The 21,920-nt window shown below is 31.8% G+C and overlaps 3 protein-coding genes and 1 long non-coding RNA gene across 4 annotated transcripts; 1 reads left to right on the top strand and 3 right to left on the bottom strand.

Annotated features, from left to right (window-relative positions):
• Window positions 1-1,057: 1,057 nt before the first annotated feature.
• On the bottom strand, window positions 1,058-1,939 carry LOC101511784 (uncharacterized). Its single transcript, XR_012163567.1, has 2 exons — window positions 1,762-1,939; window positions 1,058-1,665 (listed from the first exon to the last, which is right to left on the bottom strand). It is a non-coding gene; the product is annotated as an uncharacterized lncRNA (long non-coding RNA).
• A 1,188-nt stretch (window positions 1,940-3,127) lies between these two features.
• LOC101511459 (glucan endo-1,3-beta-D-glucosidase-like) lies at window positions 3,128-3,918 on the bottom strand. Its single transcript, XM_012716971.3, has 3 exons — window positions 3,741-3,918; window positions 3,401-3,644; window positions 3,128-3,283 (listed from the first exon to the last, which is right to left on the bottom strand). The coding sequence occupies exons 1-3, from the start codon at window positions 3,804-3,806 to the stop codon at window positions 3,258-3,260; spliced, it is 336 nt and encodes a 111-aa protein (XP_012572425.2). The 5' UTR covers window positions 3,807-3,918; the 3' UTR covers window positions 3,128-3,257.
• A 1,006-nt stretch (window positions 3,919-4,924) lies between these two features.
• Window positions 4,925-5,935, bottom strand: LOC101511146 (pentatricopeptide repeat-containing protein At3g14730-like). Its single transcript, XM_004504861.3, has one exon. The coding sequence runs from the start codon at window positions 5,933-5,935 to the stop codon at window positions 4,925-4,927; it is 1,011 nt and encodes a 336-aa protein (XP_004504918.3).
• A 4,013-nt stretch (window positions 5,936-9,948) lies between these two features.
• Window positions 9,949-21,212, top strand: LOC101496673 (probable starch synthase 4, chloroplastic/amyloplastic). Its single transcript, XM_004504647.4, has 16 exons — window positions 9,949-10,261; window positions 10,337-10,484; window positions 11,252-11,342; window positions 11,451-12,549; window positions 12,621-12,672; window positions 14,458-14,580; window positions 14,676-14,751; window positions 14,859-15,043; window positions 15,125-15,319; window positions 15,395-15,466; window positions 16,295-16,504; window positions 17,754-17,879; window positions 18,714-18,863; window positions 19,183-19,244; window positions 19,315-19,390; window positions 20,586-21,212. Exons 1-16 carry the CDS (start codon window positions 10,125-10,127, stop codon window positions 20,760-20,762), a joined length of 2,979 nt encoding a protein of 992 aa, XP_004504704.1. The 5' UTR covers window positions 9,949-10,124; the 3' UTR covers window positions 20,763-21,212.
• Window positions 21,213-21,920: the final 708 nt, after the last annotated feature.

Below are 21,920 nucleotides of genomic sequence, written 5' to 3'. Positions count from 1 at the left end.
GGCTTCACACGTGAACGTGCGCTAAAACTAATCATTCAATAAAGGGCTTACTTGGTTCAGTAAGAACAATGAGAGCAGAGGTAGAGAAGCTGTCGTTCCAAGGGTTTTTTCCATTTTTTGTATAGTACTGATTCATTATAGTAGATGCATGATTCAATGGTGGGTTGGGATAGAAACATGATCCACCTGATTGAATAATCTTACAATCACCCAACATATTGCCATGATATTCAATATTTAGTTTCAGTACACGTTCACTTGCTGAAGGCTTCACACGTGAACGTGCGCTAAAACTAATCATTCAATAAAGGGCTTACTTGGTTCAGTAAGAACAATGAGAGCAGAGGTAGAGAAGCTGTCGTTCCAAGGGTTTTTTCCATTTTTTGTATAGTACTGATTCATTATAGTAGATGCATGATTCAATGGTGGGTTGGGATAGAAACATGATCCACCTGATTGAATAATCTTACAATCACCCAACATATTGCCATGATATTCAATATTTAGTTTCAGTACACGTTCACTTGCTGAAGGCTTCACACGTGAACGTGCGCTAAAACTAATCATTCAATAAAGGGCTTACTTGGTTCAGTAAGAACAATGAGAGCAGAGGTAGAGAAGCTGTCGTTCCAAGGGTTTTTTCCATTTTTTGTATAGTACTGATTCATTATAGTAGATGCATGATTCAATGGTGGGTTGGGATAGAAACATGATCCACCTGATTGAATAATCTTACAATCACCCAACATATTGCCATGATATTCAATATTTAGTTTCAGTACACGTTCACTTGCTGAAGGCTTCACACGTGAACGTGCGCTAAAACTAATCATTCAATAAAGGGCTTACTTGGTTCAGTAAGAACAATGAGAGCAGAGGTAGAGAAGCTGTCGTTCCAAGGGTTTTTTCCATTTTTTGTATAGTACTGATTCATTATAGTAGATGCATGATTCAATGGTGGGTTGGGGTAGAAACATATTTTTTTCTTTCTTTTTTGATAAATAGGCAGACATCGTTAAATTATTAGATAATACGTATGAATAGCGGTTACCAACAATTGGTATTCGGAATGCCTCGTTTTCTTCATTAATCACTTCATCACGAAATACAAAGGCATATATATATATATATGAAGCAAACTTCAGTTTTTTTATTTAAATAAAATAAAGTATCTCAGAGATACGATCCTAGTAAAATTCATTAAGTTTGATAAACAATTAAGTAAAATCCTTATGCAACAATATAATATCTATATTTCTTCCACCGTAGCCATTCCCACTAAGCATACTTGCAGCTCCCATAACCTGTATAAATCAAACAAATTGAACTATTTCAAAATCCCATCTAACACAACAATAATCCATGTACAAAAACTTACATTAAGGCTACATGTTCCATTTATATATATAAAAAAGGCTTACTTGGATCAGTGACAGCAATGAGAGCAGAGTTTGAGAAGTTGCAGTTCCAAAGGTTTCTTCCATTGTTTGCATAGTAGTGATTCATCACAGCAGATGCATGGTTCATTGGTGTGTTCGGGTAGAAACATGATCCACCTGATTGAATCATCTTGCAATCACCCAACATATTGTAAGCATATTCAATGTTCAGATTGAGTGCACGTTCACTTGCTGAAGGCTTTGCAACACACCAACTTGCTTCATTCTTCTTGCATCAATAAATCAAAGACAAAGTGTTATTTTTCATAAATAAATTAATTCTATTCAACACAAGATAATGTTAAGGAATTTAATATTTTACCATTCCATTAGCAAACTTCAAATTCCATCCTGCACAAGTAAAATTATCCAAATGAGTGGTTGGCATATAGATTAAGTGATTGGAAAAACAAATTGATAGATGAATAATGTAAAAAACAAGTGATTAACATTAAGTTGCATAGACATATGATAGATAATTCACAATCTAAGGGGAAGCACATTAACTTGTTACTCTTTTTGCATAAGCAATCCCCCAACCAACTCCGATTATTAATTACTGACATCCACCCACCCACCCCCTAACCAACTCTTCATCTAGAATGTCTGACATTCTAGAATGTCATTTACTTGGGTCCAACTGTCCAACTAATGTCAGTTTCTGATAGTTTTATTTTAAATGTTGAAATCACTTTCAATCACTTTCTCAGTTGAAATCATGGCTACCAGGTTGGAGGTTAGTGAGATATTTCCAAAATATTGGTAATATATATATCTATAATTTGTTATACATAACATGATATTGTTGTTGCTGTAGTGGTTGTATACATAATTAAACATTTTCATTTTAATTCTAAATATTATAAAATTCATACATAAGATAATTTGTTGATATTTTTAAAAATATTTACTCTTAAATTATAAAAATTATTATATCAAAAACTTTAAAACAAATAAAACATTTAAGTCAAATATTCATTCTTTGACATCATATGTACACGTAATTTTTGTTGACAAAATATGTTTACTTTTTTCTTTCATGTAAAATATTGATTATCATATTTTGTTTATAAGTGAAAGCAAAGTAAATTAGTGTTGCATTATTATTATTATTATTATTATTATTATTATATTGTCAAATGGTAATTAAACATTAGTCTCTCGTGTTAAAAATAAATAAACATTAATCTATAAAATATATATTAACATTTTATTTTTCTTTCAAAATAAATAAATAAGTACAATGGTAGATGTAACTAATAAGATAAGAATCATGAATTAAGTAAAAATTGTGATTTTAAATTTAATATAATTTTGATTAGATTTTATGATGATTAATTACATTTAAAATAATTAAAAAAATATAATTTAAATTTATGTATGTAACAAAAGATTTAAAAAGTGAATTAGATAATAATAAAATTAAATTATTAAAATTTTATATAGATGGTTAACCTATCACAAATTATAATTTCTATAATATATGTCTCATATAAAGGAGACGTCAAGTGAATTTTTTATTTATTTATAAATAATTGTATAATTTTATTACTTTCGTTATTTTATTTGATAAATGTTTACTATTGACAAATGTTCTTTAAATGAACTTATTTTTCAAAAAAACAATTCTCTATTATTTAAAAAATTATAAGAACTAGATATTTTTTATAAAAAGTGTCAACAAAATTATTTCTTCATTAACCATTGATCTCAGTCATGAAGTTTGATGATAAACAATTAACTAAAATACATATGCAATAAGATAATATATATATTTCTTCCACCTTTGACCTTCCACCTTCCACGGTAGCATTCCCACTAAGCATAGTTGCAGCTCCCATAACCTGTATAAATCAAACAAATTGAACTATTTCAAAATCCCATCTAACACAACAATAATCCATGTACAAAAACTTACATTAAGGCTACATGTTCCATTTATATATATAAAAAAGGCTTACTTGGATCAGTGACAGCAATGAGAGCAGAGTTTGAGAAGTTGCAGTTCCAAAGGTTTCTTCCATTGTTTGCATAGTAGTGATTCATCACAGCAGATGCATGGTTCATTGGTGTGTTCGGGTAGAAACATGATCCACCTGATTGAATCATCTTGCAATCACCCAACATATTGTAAGCATATTCAATGTTCAGATTGAGTGCACGTTCACTTGCTGAAGGCTTTGCAACACACCAACTTGCTTCATTCTTCTTGCATCAATAAATCAAAGACAAAGTGTTATTTTTCATAAATAAATTAATTCTATTCAACACAAGATAATGTTAAGGAATTTAATATTTTACCATTCCATTAGCAAACTTCAAATTCCCTCCTGCACAAGTAAAATTATCCAAATGAGTGGTTGGCATATAGATTAAGTGATTGGAAAAACAAATTGATAGATGAATAATGTAAAAAACAAGTGATTAACATTAAGTTGCATAGACATATGATAGATAATTCACAATCTAAGGGGAAGTACATTAACTTGTTACTCTTTTTGCATAAGCAATCCCCCAACCAACTCCGATTATTAATTACTGACATCCACCCACCCACCCCCTAACCAACTCTTCATCTAGAATGTCTGACATTCTAGAATGTCATTTACTTGGGTCCAACTGTCCAACTAATGTCAGTTTCTGATAGTTTTATTTTAAATGTTGAAATCACTTTCAATCACTTTCTCAGTTGAAATCATGGCTACCAGGTTGGAGGTTAGTGAGATATTTCCAAAATATTGGTAATATATATATCTATAATTTGTTATACATAACATGATATTGTTGTTGCTGTAGTGGTTGTGTTCATTCTTTCCTAACACGTGGTCCCGAGTTTGATTCCGCGCTTTGCTTTCTTTTGAGAAATATTCCCTTTTGAAAAGGCACAACTTTTGATTTAGAAAACAAAAATATCAAAACTATTTAATTTATAAATATACAGTAAAAACTCCCATAAATTCATGTTTTTTTATTGACGAAGCCATAGCTTAATTTTTTGTAAATGTTGTCGTAACCGTATTAGTATTAGTACCGTGCGCATCATAGTTTCCACCTAAATGAGTGACTTCCCCTTCACAACTACAAAGACTAATGATCACACGCTTTAAGTGACTCAAGCCACTTGTCCCTCAAATCACACCAATTTGTTCCAAAATGAGCCATTCTTCAAATGCGCTTTTTTTGCTTTCGGATTAATTTTCAAATGAGAAATATCATATAGATATTATAATAATTAAAAATTGCCTCCTGTGAATATTGAGACGGAGCATCTTTATTTTATTTTATTTTTATTAAAAGTTCCCCGTCAGTGCAACTCTGTCTGACGGGTACTTAAATATTTACCAAGAGATGGGTCATGTTCTGTTACTGCCAAGTGAAAACAGTTAATGTCTTTAATCTTTATGTCTATTTTCCTATTCCTATTGGTATGAACTATGATCTTCAATGTTTTATTTTTTATGCACCTTGACTATTTATGTTTAAGCTTAAGCTAAGAAATTAATGTTATCAAAAACCATGTGAGCGTCTCTCATATTTCCACATTTTGCATACATGTCCATCAATGCATTGTTCAATAGAACATCATCAAACTCGTTATTTGTTCCTTCCTTCCCCAACCCATTTACAATCATATACCCATGTATCTCTCTACCATGCATCAAGGCTGCTAGATGAGTGCAAGCTGGAAGTACTGTTGTAACTGTAACTAAATCAGGTTGAACCCTATTGCCTAGCATCCTATCAAAAAGCCTCAAAGTTCCATAATGATCACTGCACCGTTGATGAACTGATATTACTGAGTTCCATGAAAATATATCCTTCTCATCCATAATCTCAAATACATTCAAGGCATCACTAGCACATTTGCATTTCCCATACATATCAATCAGTGCATTTGAAACAACAACACTAGAATCATAACCCATTTTTATCACAAACCCATGAACAGCTCTTCCATTGTCAAAGTCTCCTATCACAGAATATATAGACAAAACACCAGTAACTGTATATCTACAAGGAACTACCCCATTTTCCACCATCCTCCTAAACACCCTCAAGGCCTCCTCAAAGTGGCCAATCTGCGCATACCCATTAACCATTGAGTTCCAAAGCACAACATCTCTAACAGGCAATTCATCAAACACCTCATGTGCATCCACCACAAATCCAAATTTCAAGTAAGTAATAACCAAAGCACTTCCAACAAAAACATCCAATTCCAACCCAAGTTTAAACAACAAGCCATGAATCTTCTTAACCTCCAAATCCTCCTCAGCATCACCACAAGCTCTGATCACACATGGGAAAGTGAACTTATCAGGAACAACAATACCCAGATACCGCATTTGTTTATAAAGAAGAACCCCATATTGGGAAAGCCCGTTGGAAACGAATCCAGCAATGATTGCATTGTAAGCAAAAACGTTTCTTTGATGATGGGTTGGGTAGTTGAAGACTCTGAAAGCATAGTCGATAAGGGTGCACTTTGAGTACATGTTGATGAGGCTGGTGATGGCAAGTGGGGATGCAAAGAAAGCATTTTTGAGCAAATGGGAATGGATTTGTTTGCCTTTGGAGAGGTTTGTGTTGTGGGCGCATGATTGAAGGGAGGTAATGTAGGTTCCTATGTCGAGTGAGGTTGAGAAAGAGAGGAACGACCAATGACTATGTTGTTTTGGGAGGACAAGTCTTGAGATTCTTCTCCCATTCATCTATGTGCTTGCTTAGACCATCATCAATCTTACATTATTTTTGTCCACAAAATCACATACACTTTCTGTTTTTCTTTTCCAAATAAATTATTGTTTCATTTAGGCGCCCTCACTTTCATCTCCAACAGCTTAAATATTTCAATTTCTTAATCAACTTAACAAAATATAAACAACGATATATGAATATTTCCACTTTAGTTTTTTTTTTTATTTAATAAAAGTTTTGATGAGTATTAATATAAATACTTACAAATTATTCATTAAAAATATTTTTAGATCGACAAGTTAAACTTATAATCTCATCTCGTAAGTGTGAATTAACTTCTTAATAACTAAAAACATATTCATTAACAAATATTTCACTTTTTTTTGTTTGAATATGTAAAATATTTATCAAAATTATTCTTTTATGAAAATCTCTTGGTAAACATTATGGAGGGTGATACGTGTCTTTTAAGGGTATTGTTTATGGTTTTTTTATATTTTAATAACCAATTAAAAAAATTATCAATATACATATTTTTTAAAATTATATATTAAACTATCTTTTTTATTGATTTAGTTAGATGTCGATATTTACAAATACGAAGTACACGTTCAGATGGAGTACATTTTTAAAATTATATATTAAACTATCTTTCAGATGGAGTACACGTTCACTTGTTGAAGGTTTTGCAACATACCAACTTTGCTCCATTAGCATTCCCTCCTGCACAAGTAAAATTATCCAAAATCAACCAAATCTTAACAAATAAGAAGGTATCTAAAGTAGTAAAATGAAATTTAAATATATAACTACCTGCATTGAGAAGGAGAAAGAAAAAAACCAGAAGAAAACAAAGGATTTGGTCATGGTGAAAATTTAGAGAAAGTGATGATTGTAGTGTGTAGTGTGTAGTGTTTGGAAACAAAGAAATCCGATAGCATTTTATAAAGAAATCCAATAGCATTTTATAAAGAAATCCGATTATTAATTACTGACATCCACCCACCCATCCCCCAACCAACTCTTCATCTAGAATGTCTGACATTCTAGAATGTCATTTACTTGGGTCCAACTGTTCAACTAATGCCAGTTCCTGATAGTTTTATTTTAAATGTTGAAATCACTTTATCAGTTGAAATCATTCATGGCTACCAGGTTGGAGGTTTGTGAGATATTTTTAAAATATTAGTAATATATGTATCTATAATTTGTTATACATAACATGATATTGTTGTTGGTGTAGTGATTGTGTTCATTTTTTCCTAACATGCGGTTCTCTTTTGAAAAGACACAAGATTTAAAATGAAAAGGGACAAGCTTATTTTTTTGTAAATGTTGTCGTAGCCGTATTAGTATTAGTACCGTGTGCATCATAGCTTCCCCCTAAATGAGTGACTTCCCCTTCACAACTACAAAGACTAATGATCACACGCTTTAAGTGACTCAATCCACTTGTCCCTCAAATCACACCAATTTGTTCCAAAATGAGCCATTCTTCAAATGCGCTTTTTTTGCTTTCGGATTAATTTTCAAATGAGAAATATCATATAGATATTATAATAATTAAAAATTGCCTCTTGTGAATATTGAGACGGAGCATATTTTTTTTTTTTATTAAAAATTCTCCGTCAGCACAACTCTGTCTTACGTGGAATTTTATATCGTTTTATTTTAATTTAATGGATGTTAATCATTTTATATCGTCGTATTATATGTCACACTATTTAAACAATTTTACGTCATTATTTTTTAATTAAAAAATTAAAAAAAATAATCAAATCTATCAATTTTTAAAATAAGATAATCAATTTTATAAATCAATAAAAATAAATGAATTAAAACTCTAATTAAATTTATAAATAAAGTAAAAAATAATTACGTGTCACACGTGTTTTTCTTTCTCCTTGTTGACAGAGTGACACTCCATATTGTGAAAAAAATATTCCTATTGTTGCAACCTCTTTATTATAATATACTTTTAATAATAACGTAAATTTATTATTTACTTGCATTTATATATGATATTTATTATTTATTTGCATTTATATATAATATCAGTTACTGATTTACTTATCAATCATCAATATATTCTTCAATTTATTTATTTCCTAAATTGATTAGTTCATTTTAGGCTTTATAATTTACAATTAATAATTTCAATTTTGAATAAATTAATTAATAATTATTAGTATTAAAAACATATTGTAATACATTATATTTCTTTTGAAATAGAATATAAACAAAAATTTCGTTAATATAATTAAAAAGAGGCAAAGGAAAATTTATTTATAAGTGTTCAATAAATTTGAATTTTTTTTATATTTTAAATTAAAATATCATTCTCACTCTATTTTATTTTTCATCAAAAAATATATACAAAAAAAATTAAAAAATTGACATATTTTATTCAAATTAGACGTCAATTTTTTAAAATTATTTTTGTTTAAGTTTTATTTCAAATCAAGTTTTTAACTTCTGATTTTTTTTTTTACACAAATAAGTATGTTTGTTTCAAAGTTGCAAAATATATTATTAAGAATCGCATATAGGAAATTAAATGAACTCATGTTAGTTATAAAAGATAGAAAATTATTCCCATAATCAAATTATACCTAACGTTGTTTATCCAATGAAGGTAAAAAATTTATTCCCAAGCTATGTTGGTGGGAAACTTATTCCCATGTAGATTGGAATAAATTTTTTTGGGGTAAGATACTATGTTACCCCACTAACACCATATGACATCATAAGGAGATACAAAGTAATATATTAAACTGTTTTTTTATAATAAAATTAATAATTAATTTTTACTATTATTAAAAAAAAAACACACACTAACACCATAACATAACTTCCAAATTAGCAATAAAAGGGCATGATTTTTTTTAACATAAAACTTTATCATTTTTTTTAATGAAATCCCCTAATATTATACACCATTTAAAAAACGATCATTTTTAAAAATTACATTAAAGAGAACATCTATTTTAAAAAGAAGATGAAAGAAGGAGCCCAAAAAATAAAATAAAATAATTATAGTCTTTTAAAATAGAGAGATCCATACTTAATTTTTTTTATAAAAAATTCATATTGAAGGAACCTTTATTCATTTATTAGGAATTTCGAAATAATTATCCCATAAATTTAAATTATTATCCAAACAATTTTTTTAAATTTTTTCTTAACAATATTAATATTTTTTTTTAAATTAAACCCATGAAGCAAACACACTCTAAATAGCTTTAAAATTAGTTGTTTAAAGTAAATGTAAATTGTTAGTTTCAAAATCTAAATCCACCGACTTGTGAGACAACTTTAAATTTATTATTTCTAACTAAAATCAATTTAAGCAAGACAAAGCCTGTTTTTGGGTCAAAGAAGTCAAATTGCATTGAGATTTAGATACAGACAACATTGCACTGCATCCGGAGCGGAGTATGGGCTTTGCACATTGCTGCTACACTCAAACAAAAACGTGACTTCACCTTTTTGTTTGTTGATAAGCGATTCACTAGAAATATTTATATCATAAGTTATTTAATTTTATTTATTTGTGTGTAGTTATTATGTGTCTAACAATATTGTGAAAGCAGCGCTATCTGGTGTTGGCCAGTGAGCGAGAATAAAAGTGAGGAGGATTATTAGATTCAGAGGGGACCCCAAAACTAAACTGAAATAAATTGAAGAGACGTTGTCCTAAGACTATAAGATAAGGTCACAAATGACGTGGCAAAGCACCATCGACATACGTACACTTCACGCTCCACTCTCCTCTCAGCTCAATTAAGTACACCACCACCACCCTTAATACTAGTATTTGTCTTCACACTTCAGATAATTACCAATTAAAATAAATGAATATAATTAGATTCCTTTTTCACAATGAAAGAAACCGTAATAATAAAAGACTCACTGAACCCAAAGGAAGACGAGGCTGCGTCTCTATTCTGAAGAAGAAGAAGAAGAAACGATCAATTGGTCGCTAAAATGGCTTCGAAGCTAACAACATGTTTTATTTGCTGGAATCTGAATAGCAACAACGGCTTCAACTGTAATAATAACAATACTCGCGTAATGCACTCTCCTTTTCAACCTTATTGCAAAATGCGACACCGTATTCCCAGGTAAATATCTATTCCATTCATTCCTCTTTTCATTTTTTTGCTTCGAATTTAGGTATTCTTTTTTGTTCTCTGCAGTTCTCGCCACAAAAGACAATATATCAAGAAAGCATCACACCCTTCCATTGATGGAGCTCTCAATCAAAATCAAAACTCTGATGATGATTCTCTCCACAATTTCAACCCTCCAATTCTACTGCCTCTTAATAATAATTCCACACCATCGGTACCTATCAATTTATTATTCTCTCTTATCACAAATGCTACTTCTGTTACATACCAATGTCTTCTGTGTTTGGATTAACAATTTTATTAAGTGTTTATGTATGCATGACCTGATTTTTCAATTCAACAGGACATGATGGTGAGTAAATTCTGCAGCTTGGTTGTTTCTTTAAGCTATTTCCGCGAGATTATAGAATTAAGCTCAAAACAGCTCATGACATATCATAATAAGGGCTCTTTAGATTGAATTATTTGAGTTTATCTACATGCATAAGCACTTTTTGGGAGAGTTTAGGGAAATAATAGTTGTTTTCATCTTATTTTCATAAGCTCATATAGATAGCTTATGAAAACAACTTATTTATAGCATATACAAAAACCAATATGACTTTATTTTATTTTTTTGTTATAGAGATAGCTTATACATAAACAATTAGATGATAAGCGTTTATGCTATAATTGCTTAATTAAGCTATTTATATCCAAGAAGAGCCTAAGTTACTTTCATGTGTTTTTCTAAACACTTAAACAAGTAAATGATTTTCATTACATTACTAAAAAAGTCACTAAAAAAAGTGTTTATGTTATAATATAAATTTAAATAAGTGCTTCTGAACACCAAGTGTTTATGTTATAAAATAAATATAAATAAGTGCTTCTGAACACCATTGTTGTTATTCTGATTTTGTTACTTGTATAAACTTGTCGAAAAAAACTCAACAGGTTAACGCCTTTTTGCTACTAACTAATTATTTAATTATGAAATAGGCCTTGAACGTAAACGGAGCAGAGCGGGCTGAACAGTTGTCTGGCAGTCAACTCGACCATTTGTTAGCCATGATAAAAAATGCAGAGAAAAGTAAGATTTCTTTCTTGAATACTTATGGGTTTCCTTATTTTTTTAATACACAGTTTTTTATTAAATGTCTTGTTACCTCTTATTAAGAATTGTATGTTGTTTTTGCAGATATCCTTCTTCTGAATCAAGCTAGAGTTCATGCACTTGAAGACCTTGAAAAGATTCTTGCCGAAAAGGAAGCCTTACAAGGAGAAATTAATGTCTTAGCGATGAGATTGGCCGAGTCTGATGTGCGGATTGAAGTTGCGGCCCAGGAAAAGACACGTGTTGAACTCTTGGAGGGTGAGTTGGAGAAACTGCGTAGTGAATTGGCGCAAAAGGGCAGTATTGAAGGAAGAGATGCTGAATTGCATGAACTTCAAAATGGAGTATTTAGTGATGCAATTACAAACAATCTAAGTCATAATGATAAGATCCATTCCCTTACCGAGGAGCTAAATTCAATTAGAGAAGAAAATGCCACTTTGAAGAATGCCATAGAATCATTTAAAGCACAGCTCAATGATGTTGCAAACAATGATGAACGTTTAGCGGTATTGGAAAAAGAACGCTTATCTTTGCGATCAGCCCTAAAAGACATGGAATCAAAACTGTCAATATTTCCAGAAGATGTATCTGAACTGTCTACACTTAGAGTTGAATGCAAGGATTTGTCTGATAAGGTTGAAAATTTGCAATTGCTGCTAGACAAAGCAACCAAACAAGACAGCCAAGCTGTTACAGTGCTGCAACAAAACCAGGATCTTCAAAGGAAGGTTGATAAATTGGAAGCATCCCTCGAAGAAGCTAACATCTATAAGCTGTCATCTGATAAATTGCAAAAATCTAATGAACTAATGCAACAAAAGATAAAACTATTGGAGAGCCAGCTACAAAAATCAGATGAAGATATAAACTCTTACGTTCAGTTGTATCAGCAGTCAGTGAAGGAATTTCAAGATACACTCGATCTTCTGAAAAAAGAAAGCAAGAGAAGGGCGCCGGATGAACCAGTGGAAGATATGCCGTGGGAATTCTGGAGTCGGTTGTTGCTTCTAATTGATGGTTGGGCACTTGAAAAGAAGATATCAGTAGATGATGCAAAGCTTTTGAGAGAAAAGGTCTGGAAGAGAGACAAGAGTGTTAGTGATGTATATATGGCTTACAAAGAAAAGACCGAACATGAGGCTATATCTGCATTTCTTGGGCTTACATCATCTGCAACAAGGTATTAATTTTTAATTGTATGTTGCATTTTATATATCTTCCATTGTCTTATGCATCCCCTTTTATCTTTAGTCCAGGATTGTACGTGATTCATATTGCAGCAGAGATGGCACCAGTAGCTAAGGTGCATTCATTGTATCCTTATCCTTATTTTATTTCTTGTGAACTCATTTTATTTTATCCCTGATGTTTTTGATTCTTTCAACATATCTTATCCCCTCACCTACAATCTATTCTTTGACTGTAATAACTAACACTGACTGACATGATGCTAAGGAGGCACAACATTAACATCTTCTTACTCTATGTAAATAAGGGGAATACTAGGTGCAATTTCTGCATTGAAATAAATTTCCAGACATCCTTAAAACACAGTCTCTCGTATCTTTTTTCTCCTTCTTGCCAGTTGTTGAATTCTTTTTGTGAAATAAGTAGCACGTGGTTAAGAATTTCAGACACTTGTACTGTTTTATACCCATTAAGAATGGGAATTGTTCTAATTGCAACATTCCATTTCTTTGACAGTGGACCTTTGCTTGAATGTGTGAAAGTATCTTACAGTATTTTGACCCTATCTTAGATTATCTCTTAAAACTAGTTTCCATATATCCTTATATATATTATTTGTTTCATTGTTTAATTAAGATTGGGACTAGGAGTCAAATTTTAGTATAAATAAGGATCAATACTTTTCTTTTGTAATGACACCCAATATATCATTCATGCCATATCAATATTATTTTGAGGATACCCTTTCCCCCCTTTATACCTAAAAGACTTAATCTTATAACTTTGACATAGTATCAAAGTAGTATCATCATCCGTGATATGTCCTGTCACCATTCTACTGTTGAGTTACCAAAAATCTAGAACACATCGGTAATAATGTCATTATCTCCATGATTCTTTTCTTCTCACCAGTTGCGCATTCACTCTGAGTCTCTGATGACCCTTTGTATGCCAGCTTCCCTCTTTTGTTAGTTTTCATGGTAAAATATCATTATTTCCATGATTCTTTTCTCATCAACCGTGAACAACTTTTGGCTGTCGTTTCTCGCTAAGGTTCTCTCTTTGTTTGTGGGTTTTTCTACCTTCCAATTTCACAAACTGTCTATGCAATCTCTAACCCCATCTTTAGTCTCAAATATCATCTCAATCTCAAACTATATTCTTTGGTTCTTCTTCCTTTTCCAAAGGGTATATTTGTTACAAGCTTAAACCACAATATATGAAAAATGTCTTGCAATATATTATCTTAATGCATTTGTTGAGATCTGTGTTATTTCAACCACTTTTATATAAGGTTTGGACATACCTCACCTCTTGGCTGATTTTTTGGGTTGAGCTAGGCCTAAAGCCAAAACTCTAAGGGTATCTTAGAGTAATTTACTGTGTAATTGCATATGCATGGTGTATGTGGGCTAGGCTATTGTCTAAATTTGAACCACAATGGGTTTGTAAACAGACCTCAGAAGAATTTTTGTCGATCCAATTTTGGGATTTGGCTTTATATGAGAAAGGTGGGTCCTTTGGATGCATATGAAATTTGTACTTTTTAGGTTTAAGGATAATTTGGTCAGACTGAACTCCAACAATCCTTAAGGGTATCTTGTCAAAACCATTCATTACTTCCCCAGGAGATTGGTCATTTGGAAGATTCCTTGAGGAAACAAACAGATTATGTCACTACATTTACTCTCAGATTTAACATTAGTAGTGTTTTTTCCAATGGATTCTCTAGGAGTATTTCTTAACTTCAAATTTAACATAGTTAAGAAGCTCCCTGTTTGATTATTTCATTATACCTTTCCATATTATTCTTCCTAGGATGGTACATGATCTTCTGCTTTCTGCTAGTCTGTTTTTCACGTTATGTACTGATATTTAGATTGAGTTATTTCCGTAACAGGTTGGTGGCTTGGGGGATGTTATCAGTGGTCTAAGTAAAGCATTGCAAAAGAAAGGACACCTTGTTGAAATTATACTTCCCAAATATGACTGTATGCAATATGACCGCATTGGTGACTTAAGAGTATGCTATTTATTCAGAAAAGAATCAAAGATGTCGATGGAGTCTTGGTGGTTGGTATCTTCAACTAATTTGTTACAATTTGATTATTCTTGCAGGCTTTGGATGTGGTGATAGAGTCATACTTTGATGGTCAATTATTCAAAAATAAAATCTGGGTTGGCACTGTTGAAGGTCAATCGTTAAATATTTCCATTGTAGTTGGTTGTCTTTACAGGGTTTAGGGTTGAAGGTCAATCGTTAAATATTTCAATCGTTTAATAGATTAGACCTATATGCAGGCCTTCCTGTTTATTTCATTGAGCCTCATCATCCTGGTAAGTTCTTTTGGAGAGGAGATTATTATGGCGCGCATGACGACTTCAGAAGATTTTCATATTTTAGCCGTGCAGCTCTTGAGTTTCTTCTTCAAGCTGGCAAGAAGCCAGATATCATCCATTGCCATGATTGGCAGACAGCATTTATTGTATGGCCTATCAAATTGTTTTTATCAAACTTTTTTTCTTTGAGTAACTTATAGAATTACATCATATTGCTACCATGCTAGGCTCCTCTATATTGGGATGTATATGCCCCAAAAGGATTAAATTCAGCTAGGATATGTTTTACATGCCACAACTTTGAGTATCAAGGGACTGCAGGAGCTTCAGAGTTGGAAGCATGTGGTCTTGATAGCCACCAGCTAAACAGACCAGATAGAATGCAGGACAACTCAGCACATAACAGAGTCAATTCTGTCAAGGTATACTCATAAAATGATTATCTATTCTGCTATTTATGAGCAAATATAAGTAATAGTTTACCTTCCAATTGTCAGGGTGCAGTTGTTTACTCAAACATTGTAACAACAGTGTCCCCCACTTATGCTCAAGAAGTGAGAACTGCAGAGGTATGGTTCATTTTTTGTTCTTGTGCATATTAACTATTTTCTAGTTTATCAAAATATCCACTTTTTATTAATTAATGAAATAATAAGGCAAGCAGATTGTTCTAATATCAACTGTGAACAAGCATTTCTTGTTCTTGTCCTATAATTGCATCTACTTTACTCTCCTTTCTATGCTAAGCAGATTGTTCCAGGAAAGAATTGTTAGAAATATATAACCATTCAGATGCCTTCATCTGAAAGCTTTTGGGAGAGTTGGTCCTTGACTTAGTATTTGACTTGAGCCTGTATGACCAACTGGCGAAGAATTTGATCCATGCTACTTCTCTCTTTCTGATTGAACTATAAATCCAGCAAATTTTTTTTGAGTGGGTTCGTGCTTTGTCCATGCTGCTGGCCTAATGGATTTCAAGTTAGGGATGTGTTCTAAATCTAACACCACTCATGTGTTTTTTTTATAAAAAAAAAAAAACACTCATGTGCTTTTCCTAACACCTTAAGCTTTTTGAAGTTATGATTCTTAAGAATATACAAGGGCTTTGTTTCAAATAATAAATGAAAGACTATTGCATATGTATATGTAGTAGCTATTTGGCATTTGACACTGTTACGTGCAATGTAAGGGTACTAGGAGATCTGATAGTAAATGATTTTTTTTATTGATCTTTGGAGTTGACACTATCTTCAGTTAGAAAAAATAATGGAGAATCATACATAATTCATCCTAAATGTTTTTAAGTTTGGATAAATGCATAATCAAGCAATCTCCACAACTTCAGTTTTCAATCTTAAAAGTTGTTCTCATGAATGACATTACTGTACAAAATGCAGGGAGGTAAAGGCCTCCATTCAACTCTCTCTACCCACTCCAAAAAGTTCATCGGTATTCTTAATGGTATTGACACTGATATATGGAATCCTGCCACTGATCCATTTCTTCAAGTCCAGTACAATGCAAATGATCTTCAAGGGAAATCAGAGAATAAGGAAGCCTTGAGAAGGAATCTAGGTCTTTCTTCTGCAGACGTTAGGAGGCCATTGGTAATGATATATTCTAATTTTATTGGACACTTTATTTGATACAATAAATTATAGTTTGCTCTTATGTCTTTGTTTTTTTTGGTTGAAATTTCGTCATTTTTAAATTATAGTTTACACTTTATTCAAGCTTTGTCATTTTTGCTTTTAATCACCCAAAATGCAACTGAAAAGCAGAGCGTGTGTGCACATTTTTGGGCTACTGGACTTGAAATTTTGGGAGACCGTAGATTGGTTGGCGGTCTCAATCTAAATTTTTTCCAATGGCAGTGAATAGTGGTGGTGGTTGCCAGAAAAACTGTATCAACGTGCTGGGAGGGAGGACATGTCGGAGTGTGCAGCTTTGATAGAAAGAATTCGTGCCAGAGATTCACAGTGGAGGAGACATAAAAAACACTAGCACAAAGAATTTGGGAGAGAAATAATGGCTAGCATTTTTGTACATACAACAAAAGGGAAAGAAGTATTAGAGTTCTAAACAGTTGAATAGTGACAGGATGGGTCAAAGGATGGTGTTGCTCTGATACCATTTTGACGCTGTGGTTTTTAGATAGAGGGAAGGGATGAAATATTTTAATTTTTGGTTATGGCTTAATGTGGGAGACTAATCATTGAAACATGTTTTTACTAACTAGACTCCTAACCCTAATCAAATAGGGAAACAAATCATGATTACAACTGAGATACTCTAAGATAAGCAACTAACCCTTAGTGATATGCTAAGATAATAAGAATTTATTATAAGGTATTTCTCATTTCATCTAACACAATCATTAAGAGTGTGTCAAAAGGAAGGAGTTATCAAAATTTCTTTTTGCACTTTTAGCATATTTACCAACTTGAGGGAGCATTTACATGAACAATGTTACATATATTTTATCAAGAAGCTCTTAAAGTGTTGGTGAAACACCCCCTAGTTGATCATTTGAGTTGACAAATACCAGTGGTGATGTCTCAATATAGGACTTTAGCTCTGAAAAATGATGATCAATCTTTACCCCAGTCCCAAATTCTAAGAATTTACATATTTCCCAACAAATTATAAGTTCCTGTATTCTATTCAAATAATTTATGGATGTTGCTTTATGGTGTCATTTGCTGCTTGCCTTGCAGACATTTTATATATGCCGTGAAATGATGTCTTTTTTGGAAATTTCTAAATATTTGTTACTCATTTAGAAATTATTTATTCTTAGAACTTACGAATGAAGTTGCTTTAATAGTTGGATCTTTCTATTGTCTTCTATGATAGGTTGGCTGCATTACAAGATTGGTTCCACAAAAAGGTGTTCATCTTATCCGACATGCAATATATCTAACATTGGAACTGGGAGGACAATTTGTTCTACTTGGTTCAAGTCCAGTCCCTCATATTCAGGTCATATTTTCTTTCCTTATATCTGAAATCTAGAGGTATTCTATTCCACATTAGAGTGGAGACTGCTAAAACACTATAGCAGAAGAAAGTCACCATAGAGCATAGGTGGAATTCATTATCAGCACAAAGACTATTTTACACTGGTATATGTTTCAGTGAACTATATAACCAGAGGTGAGGATCCTTAATCACACCGTTGCAGAATGTAATGATGATGAAAGGCCTGAAAGTTATTTGTCTTTCTGATTGCTTTAGCTTATAAATGTATTAATATTTAGTATGCTGGTGGCATGTACTTAAAAGCTAATTTCTAAGTGCAAATTTAATTGTAGTAATAAAAAAAATCTTTAGTTAAGCCACTAGACTTGGGGTATTGGTGTGGGATTGAGTAGTTAGCAGCATTAAGGGTTCATTCCTTTGTATCATCTTAGTAACCTAAAGATAATGATTTCTATATTATAACTGAGGGAATATGCCTAGAACAGCAAAAGAAAATAACTAAACACAGCAAAACAGAAAATAATGATTTTTATATTATAACTGAGGGAATATGCCTAGAACAGTCAAATAATGATTTCAATACTAAAATCAAAGTAATAAATAATAGGTACAGTAATTTATGTATGAACCTATATAAACTCGTTTATGTTTTAAATTAATGAGGGTGTGGGAGACAAGACACAGTTATATGAAAGGGAAGATTGAGATCTGGTTATTTAATTTTAAATGTTTTGGTTCTTTTGGAAGTAGGTTGTTAATGAAATTGATTTTTCTGACATGCCAATTAATTGCTCTTATTTTCTGGCGACTGATTATCGGGTTTCTCTTCTCTAGAGAGAATTTGAGGGCATTGCCAACCACTTTCAGAATCACGACCACATAAGGTTGATATTGAAGTATGATGAGTCTCTCTCCCATGCTATTTATGCTGCATCTGACATGTTCATCATTCCATCAATCTTTGAACCTTGTGGCCTAACACAGGTATGACAAATCCATGTTCCATTCTTTCATGATACATGTTTCCAGTAAAAATTGTTTTATTTTTCAGAAAACTGTATCATATTCATGATTATTGATGCTTATATATTTATCATTACTCCACTATTAAATGATATTTATCTAGTCAAACTCAATTGTGTGCCCCCAAAATCCATTTTCTCCACCTGAATGAAAAAAAATGACATGATAAAGAATCCAACTGTACAAATATGGTCATATAAGTTGGTCAAGAGCAAACATAATGGTAGGCCTAAATTCAGCTCTTTTTACTTTACACATTTTCCTAATATCTTTCGTGCAGATGATATCAATGAGATATGGTGCCATACCTATTGCCAGAAAAACCGGTGGCCTAAATGACAGGTTAGCATAGCATATGACATGTAGTGTACTTATTTCTGATTATTGACTAAATTATATCTCATTTTTTCAGTGTTTTTGACGTTGATGATGATACAATACCTTCACAGTTTCGAAATGGATTTACATTCTTGAATGCCGATGAGAAGGTAAAATAAAATATCACATCATTACTGTCCAACATGGCAGATGCTGTCATGTTGTTTAGGATAAAGTAGGTAATGGTGTAGGTTTGGTCCACCCCCACCTCCATCTTTAGGTCAGGGGATGAAAAACTGATACTAGTTTAAATTATCTAATAATTATAATATATAATTTTTATTTTCAGTATTTACGAAACAAGAGAGTGTGAGAATAAAAAATTAATTGGCTAAAATGCACTTTTGGCTTCTCAAGTTTCAAAATCCAGCAATTTTGGCCCCCTAGTTCGAAAATTGCAATTTTACCCCCTTAACTTAAGTCCTTTTTACAAATGGTTGACCCTATTGATTTTAACTTGGTTAACTCTGGCATGGCATTATATATTTTTTATGATTACGTGGAATATACAGCTCATTTGTTATATTTAAAAAAAAATTGTCAACTCATTTTTTGATATTGTCTCTTCATTTTTTTAATTTTGGCTAATTTAAAATTTTGGTCCTTTATCTTTTTATTTCTTTTCATCATTTATCTTTAACGCGATATTCATTTTAGTCTTTAAAAAAATGACAAACTTGTATAATTTTGTGAAAGATATAAGACTGAAATGATTATTAAGTAAAAGATAAAAGACTGAAAAAGAGTTGACAAGTTTTTAAAAAAAAAATTAAAAAATGAGTTGGCAATTTAAAAAAAATAAAATGAGCTCTAGTTTTTTTTATTTTAAATGAGCTATATATTCCACGTAATCATAAAAAAGAAAAATGTCACGTCAGTGTTGGTCGAGTCAAAATCAAGAGGGGCCAACCATTTGTAAAATGAACTAAAGTTAAGGGATTAAAATCGCTAGATTTTAAAATGTGGGAGGCTGAAAATGCATTTTAGCCAAATTAATTATACTTTCTTATTATATAGGTTTAATTGCAATCTTAGTGTTCGTAGCATGGATTATTTTGATTTCCCAAGTTTTGTTGAGCCAATCGAGTACCTCTATAATTAAAATTAAGCAAAATTGGTCCTATTTTAGTCATGTATGACTGATTGTCATCTCATGTCTACTATAGAGTCAGTTATGCAAAGCTTTAGTTAACCTGATGTATGTCTAATCTACCTTATTCACCTTTCAACATTCCCATCTATCGATGAAACATTATTTTATGTCGTTTGTTGGTCTTTTAAACTTTAATAACACAATTTTGACAGGGAATAAACGATGCCTTAGTACGTGCAATTAATCTCTTCACAAACGATCCTAAGAGTTGGAAGCAACTTGTTCAGAAGGACATGAACATAGATTTCAGCTGGGATTCTTCAGCAGCACAATATGAGGAGCTCTACTCAAAGTCTGTGACTAGAGGAAGGGCAACAAAACGTGCTTAATTTAGCAAAAGGAGGCTTTTCTGTGCTATCCGTTCAATTTTGTCAGTTTCCTAAACAGAGATGGGAGATCAGATTTAATGCTCAATGAGGAGGATTTATCTGAACATGCCTGTCATGCAAAAACATCTCAAATTGAGAATGAATATAAAGAATAATAATATGAATGCAACATGGTTACTGAAACTATGCTGCTAGCTAGATTAGTTTCCGTGAAGCAACCGTTCTCATGCATTGATGGATTCTATATCTAGGTGATATTTGAACTTCACTATACCTCACAGGATTGTGTAATTATTTCCCCCTTTTCTTCGTTATTTAATTAGTTTGCCAACAGTGTATAAAGGTCACACATGTAAAAGCGTTACAGGCTTTCATCTTAGTTTTCTACTAAAAAGAATGTAGAATGTAATCAAATGTCAAGCAAAATAAAAATTGTTCACTGCCTGTAAACTTTTTATCTTTTATTTTTGACAAAGCTTATAACTTTTTCCTAAAAAGAGTTTATTATCTCTCTTGGTTCTCACTTCTCGGTCTGTGATATTGAAAGTGCTTGCGACCTTGTTTTTCTCTACTAGAAAGAATGTATAATGCAACTAAATATCCACACAATTATTTGCTGCTTGTACCTTTTTCCTTCCAATATAATTTATATCTCTTGTTCTTTTTTCATAGTATATTTAAAACTCCATGCCAAAAAATAAACATATTTTGAAAATTTTACACTTAGTATATGTTTGAATTGGACTGGTAAAATTAATTTAGTTTTGAGTGAATTGTTTTATATTAAGAAATATTCATGTCCAAATTCATTTCTAACATATTTTTATATAAGTAGATAATTTGACAAAAATAGGAGTATCACTGAGCTTTAAATATGAAATTTGTGATATTATGAGACATCTGGACTGAATACCCAGTAAGAAAGTAAGTTTACAACTGCACAACTGAAAACATTACGAAAGAGGAAGGGCATTTGTGAGTGGCGGATTTTTTTCTTCTCTTTCAATGGGAACAAGAAAATAGTCGATGACAAAAACTAAATACCAAAATATTATAAGCTTGTTGCTTATATAATCTTGTAACAAAATATTAAAAACATCCAAATTTCTACAGAGTGCAACATTTTTAAATTTTGTATTGATTTTTCTTTGTCAATAA

This window comes from Cicer arietinum, chromosome 6, assembly GCF_000331145.2.
Source record: "Cicer arietinum cultivar CDC Frontier isolate Library 1 chromosome 6, Cicar.CDCFrontier_v2.0, whole genome shotgun sequence".
Taxonomy (NCBI): Eukaryota; Viridiplantae; Streptophyta; class Magnoliopsida; order Fabales; family Fabaceae; genus Cicer; species Cicer arietinum.
The sequence above is the reverse complement of the archived record's forward strand: the minus strand, read 5'-3'. Positions and strand labels throughout refer to the sequence as shown.

Bases quoted from the DNA above. Each gene is read 5' to 3' on its own strand.
- LOC101511459 (XM_012716971.3), bottom strand. From the start codon at position 3,806: ATGCCAACCACTCATTTGGATAATTTTACTTGTGCAGGAGGGAATTTG. The intron at 3,645-3,740 runs GTAAAATATTAA...TGATGCAAGAAG, and splicing joins TGAAGTTTGCTAATGGAATG to AATGAAGCAAGTTGGTGTGT. The intron at 3,284-3,400 runs GTAAGCCTTTTT...TGATTTATACAG, and splicing joins CATTGCTGTCACTGATCCAA to GTTATGGGAGCTGCAACTAT.
- LOC101511146 (XM_004504861.3), bottom strand. From the start codon at position 5,935: ATGTACTCAAAGTGCACCCTTATCGACTATGCTTTCAGAGTCTTCAAC.
- LOC101496673 (XM_004504647.4), top strand. From the start codon at position 10,125: ATGGCTTCGAAGCTAACAACATGTTTTATTTGCTGGAATCTGAATAGC. The intron at 10,485-11,251 runs GTACCTATCAAT...ATTATGAAATAG, and splicing joins ATAATAATTCCACACCATCG to GCCTTGAACGTAAACGGAGC. The intron at 15,320-15,394 runs GTATACTCATAA...TCCAATTGTCAG, and splicing joins ACAGAGTCAATTCTGTCAAG to GGTGCAGTTGTTTACTCAAA.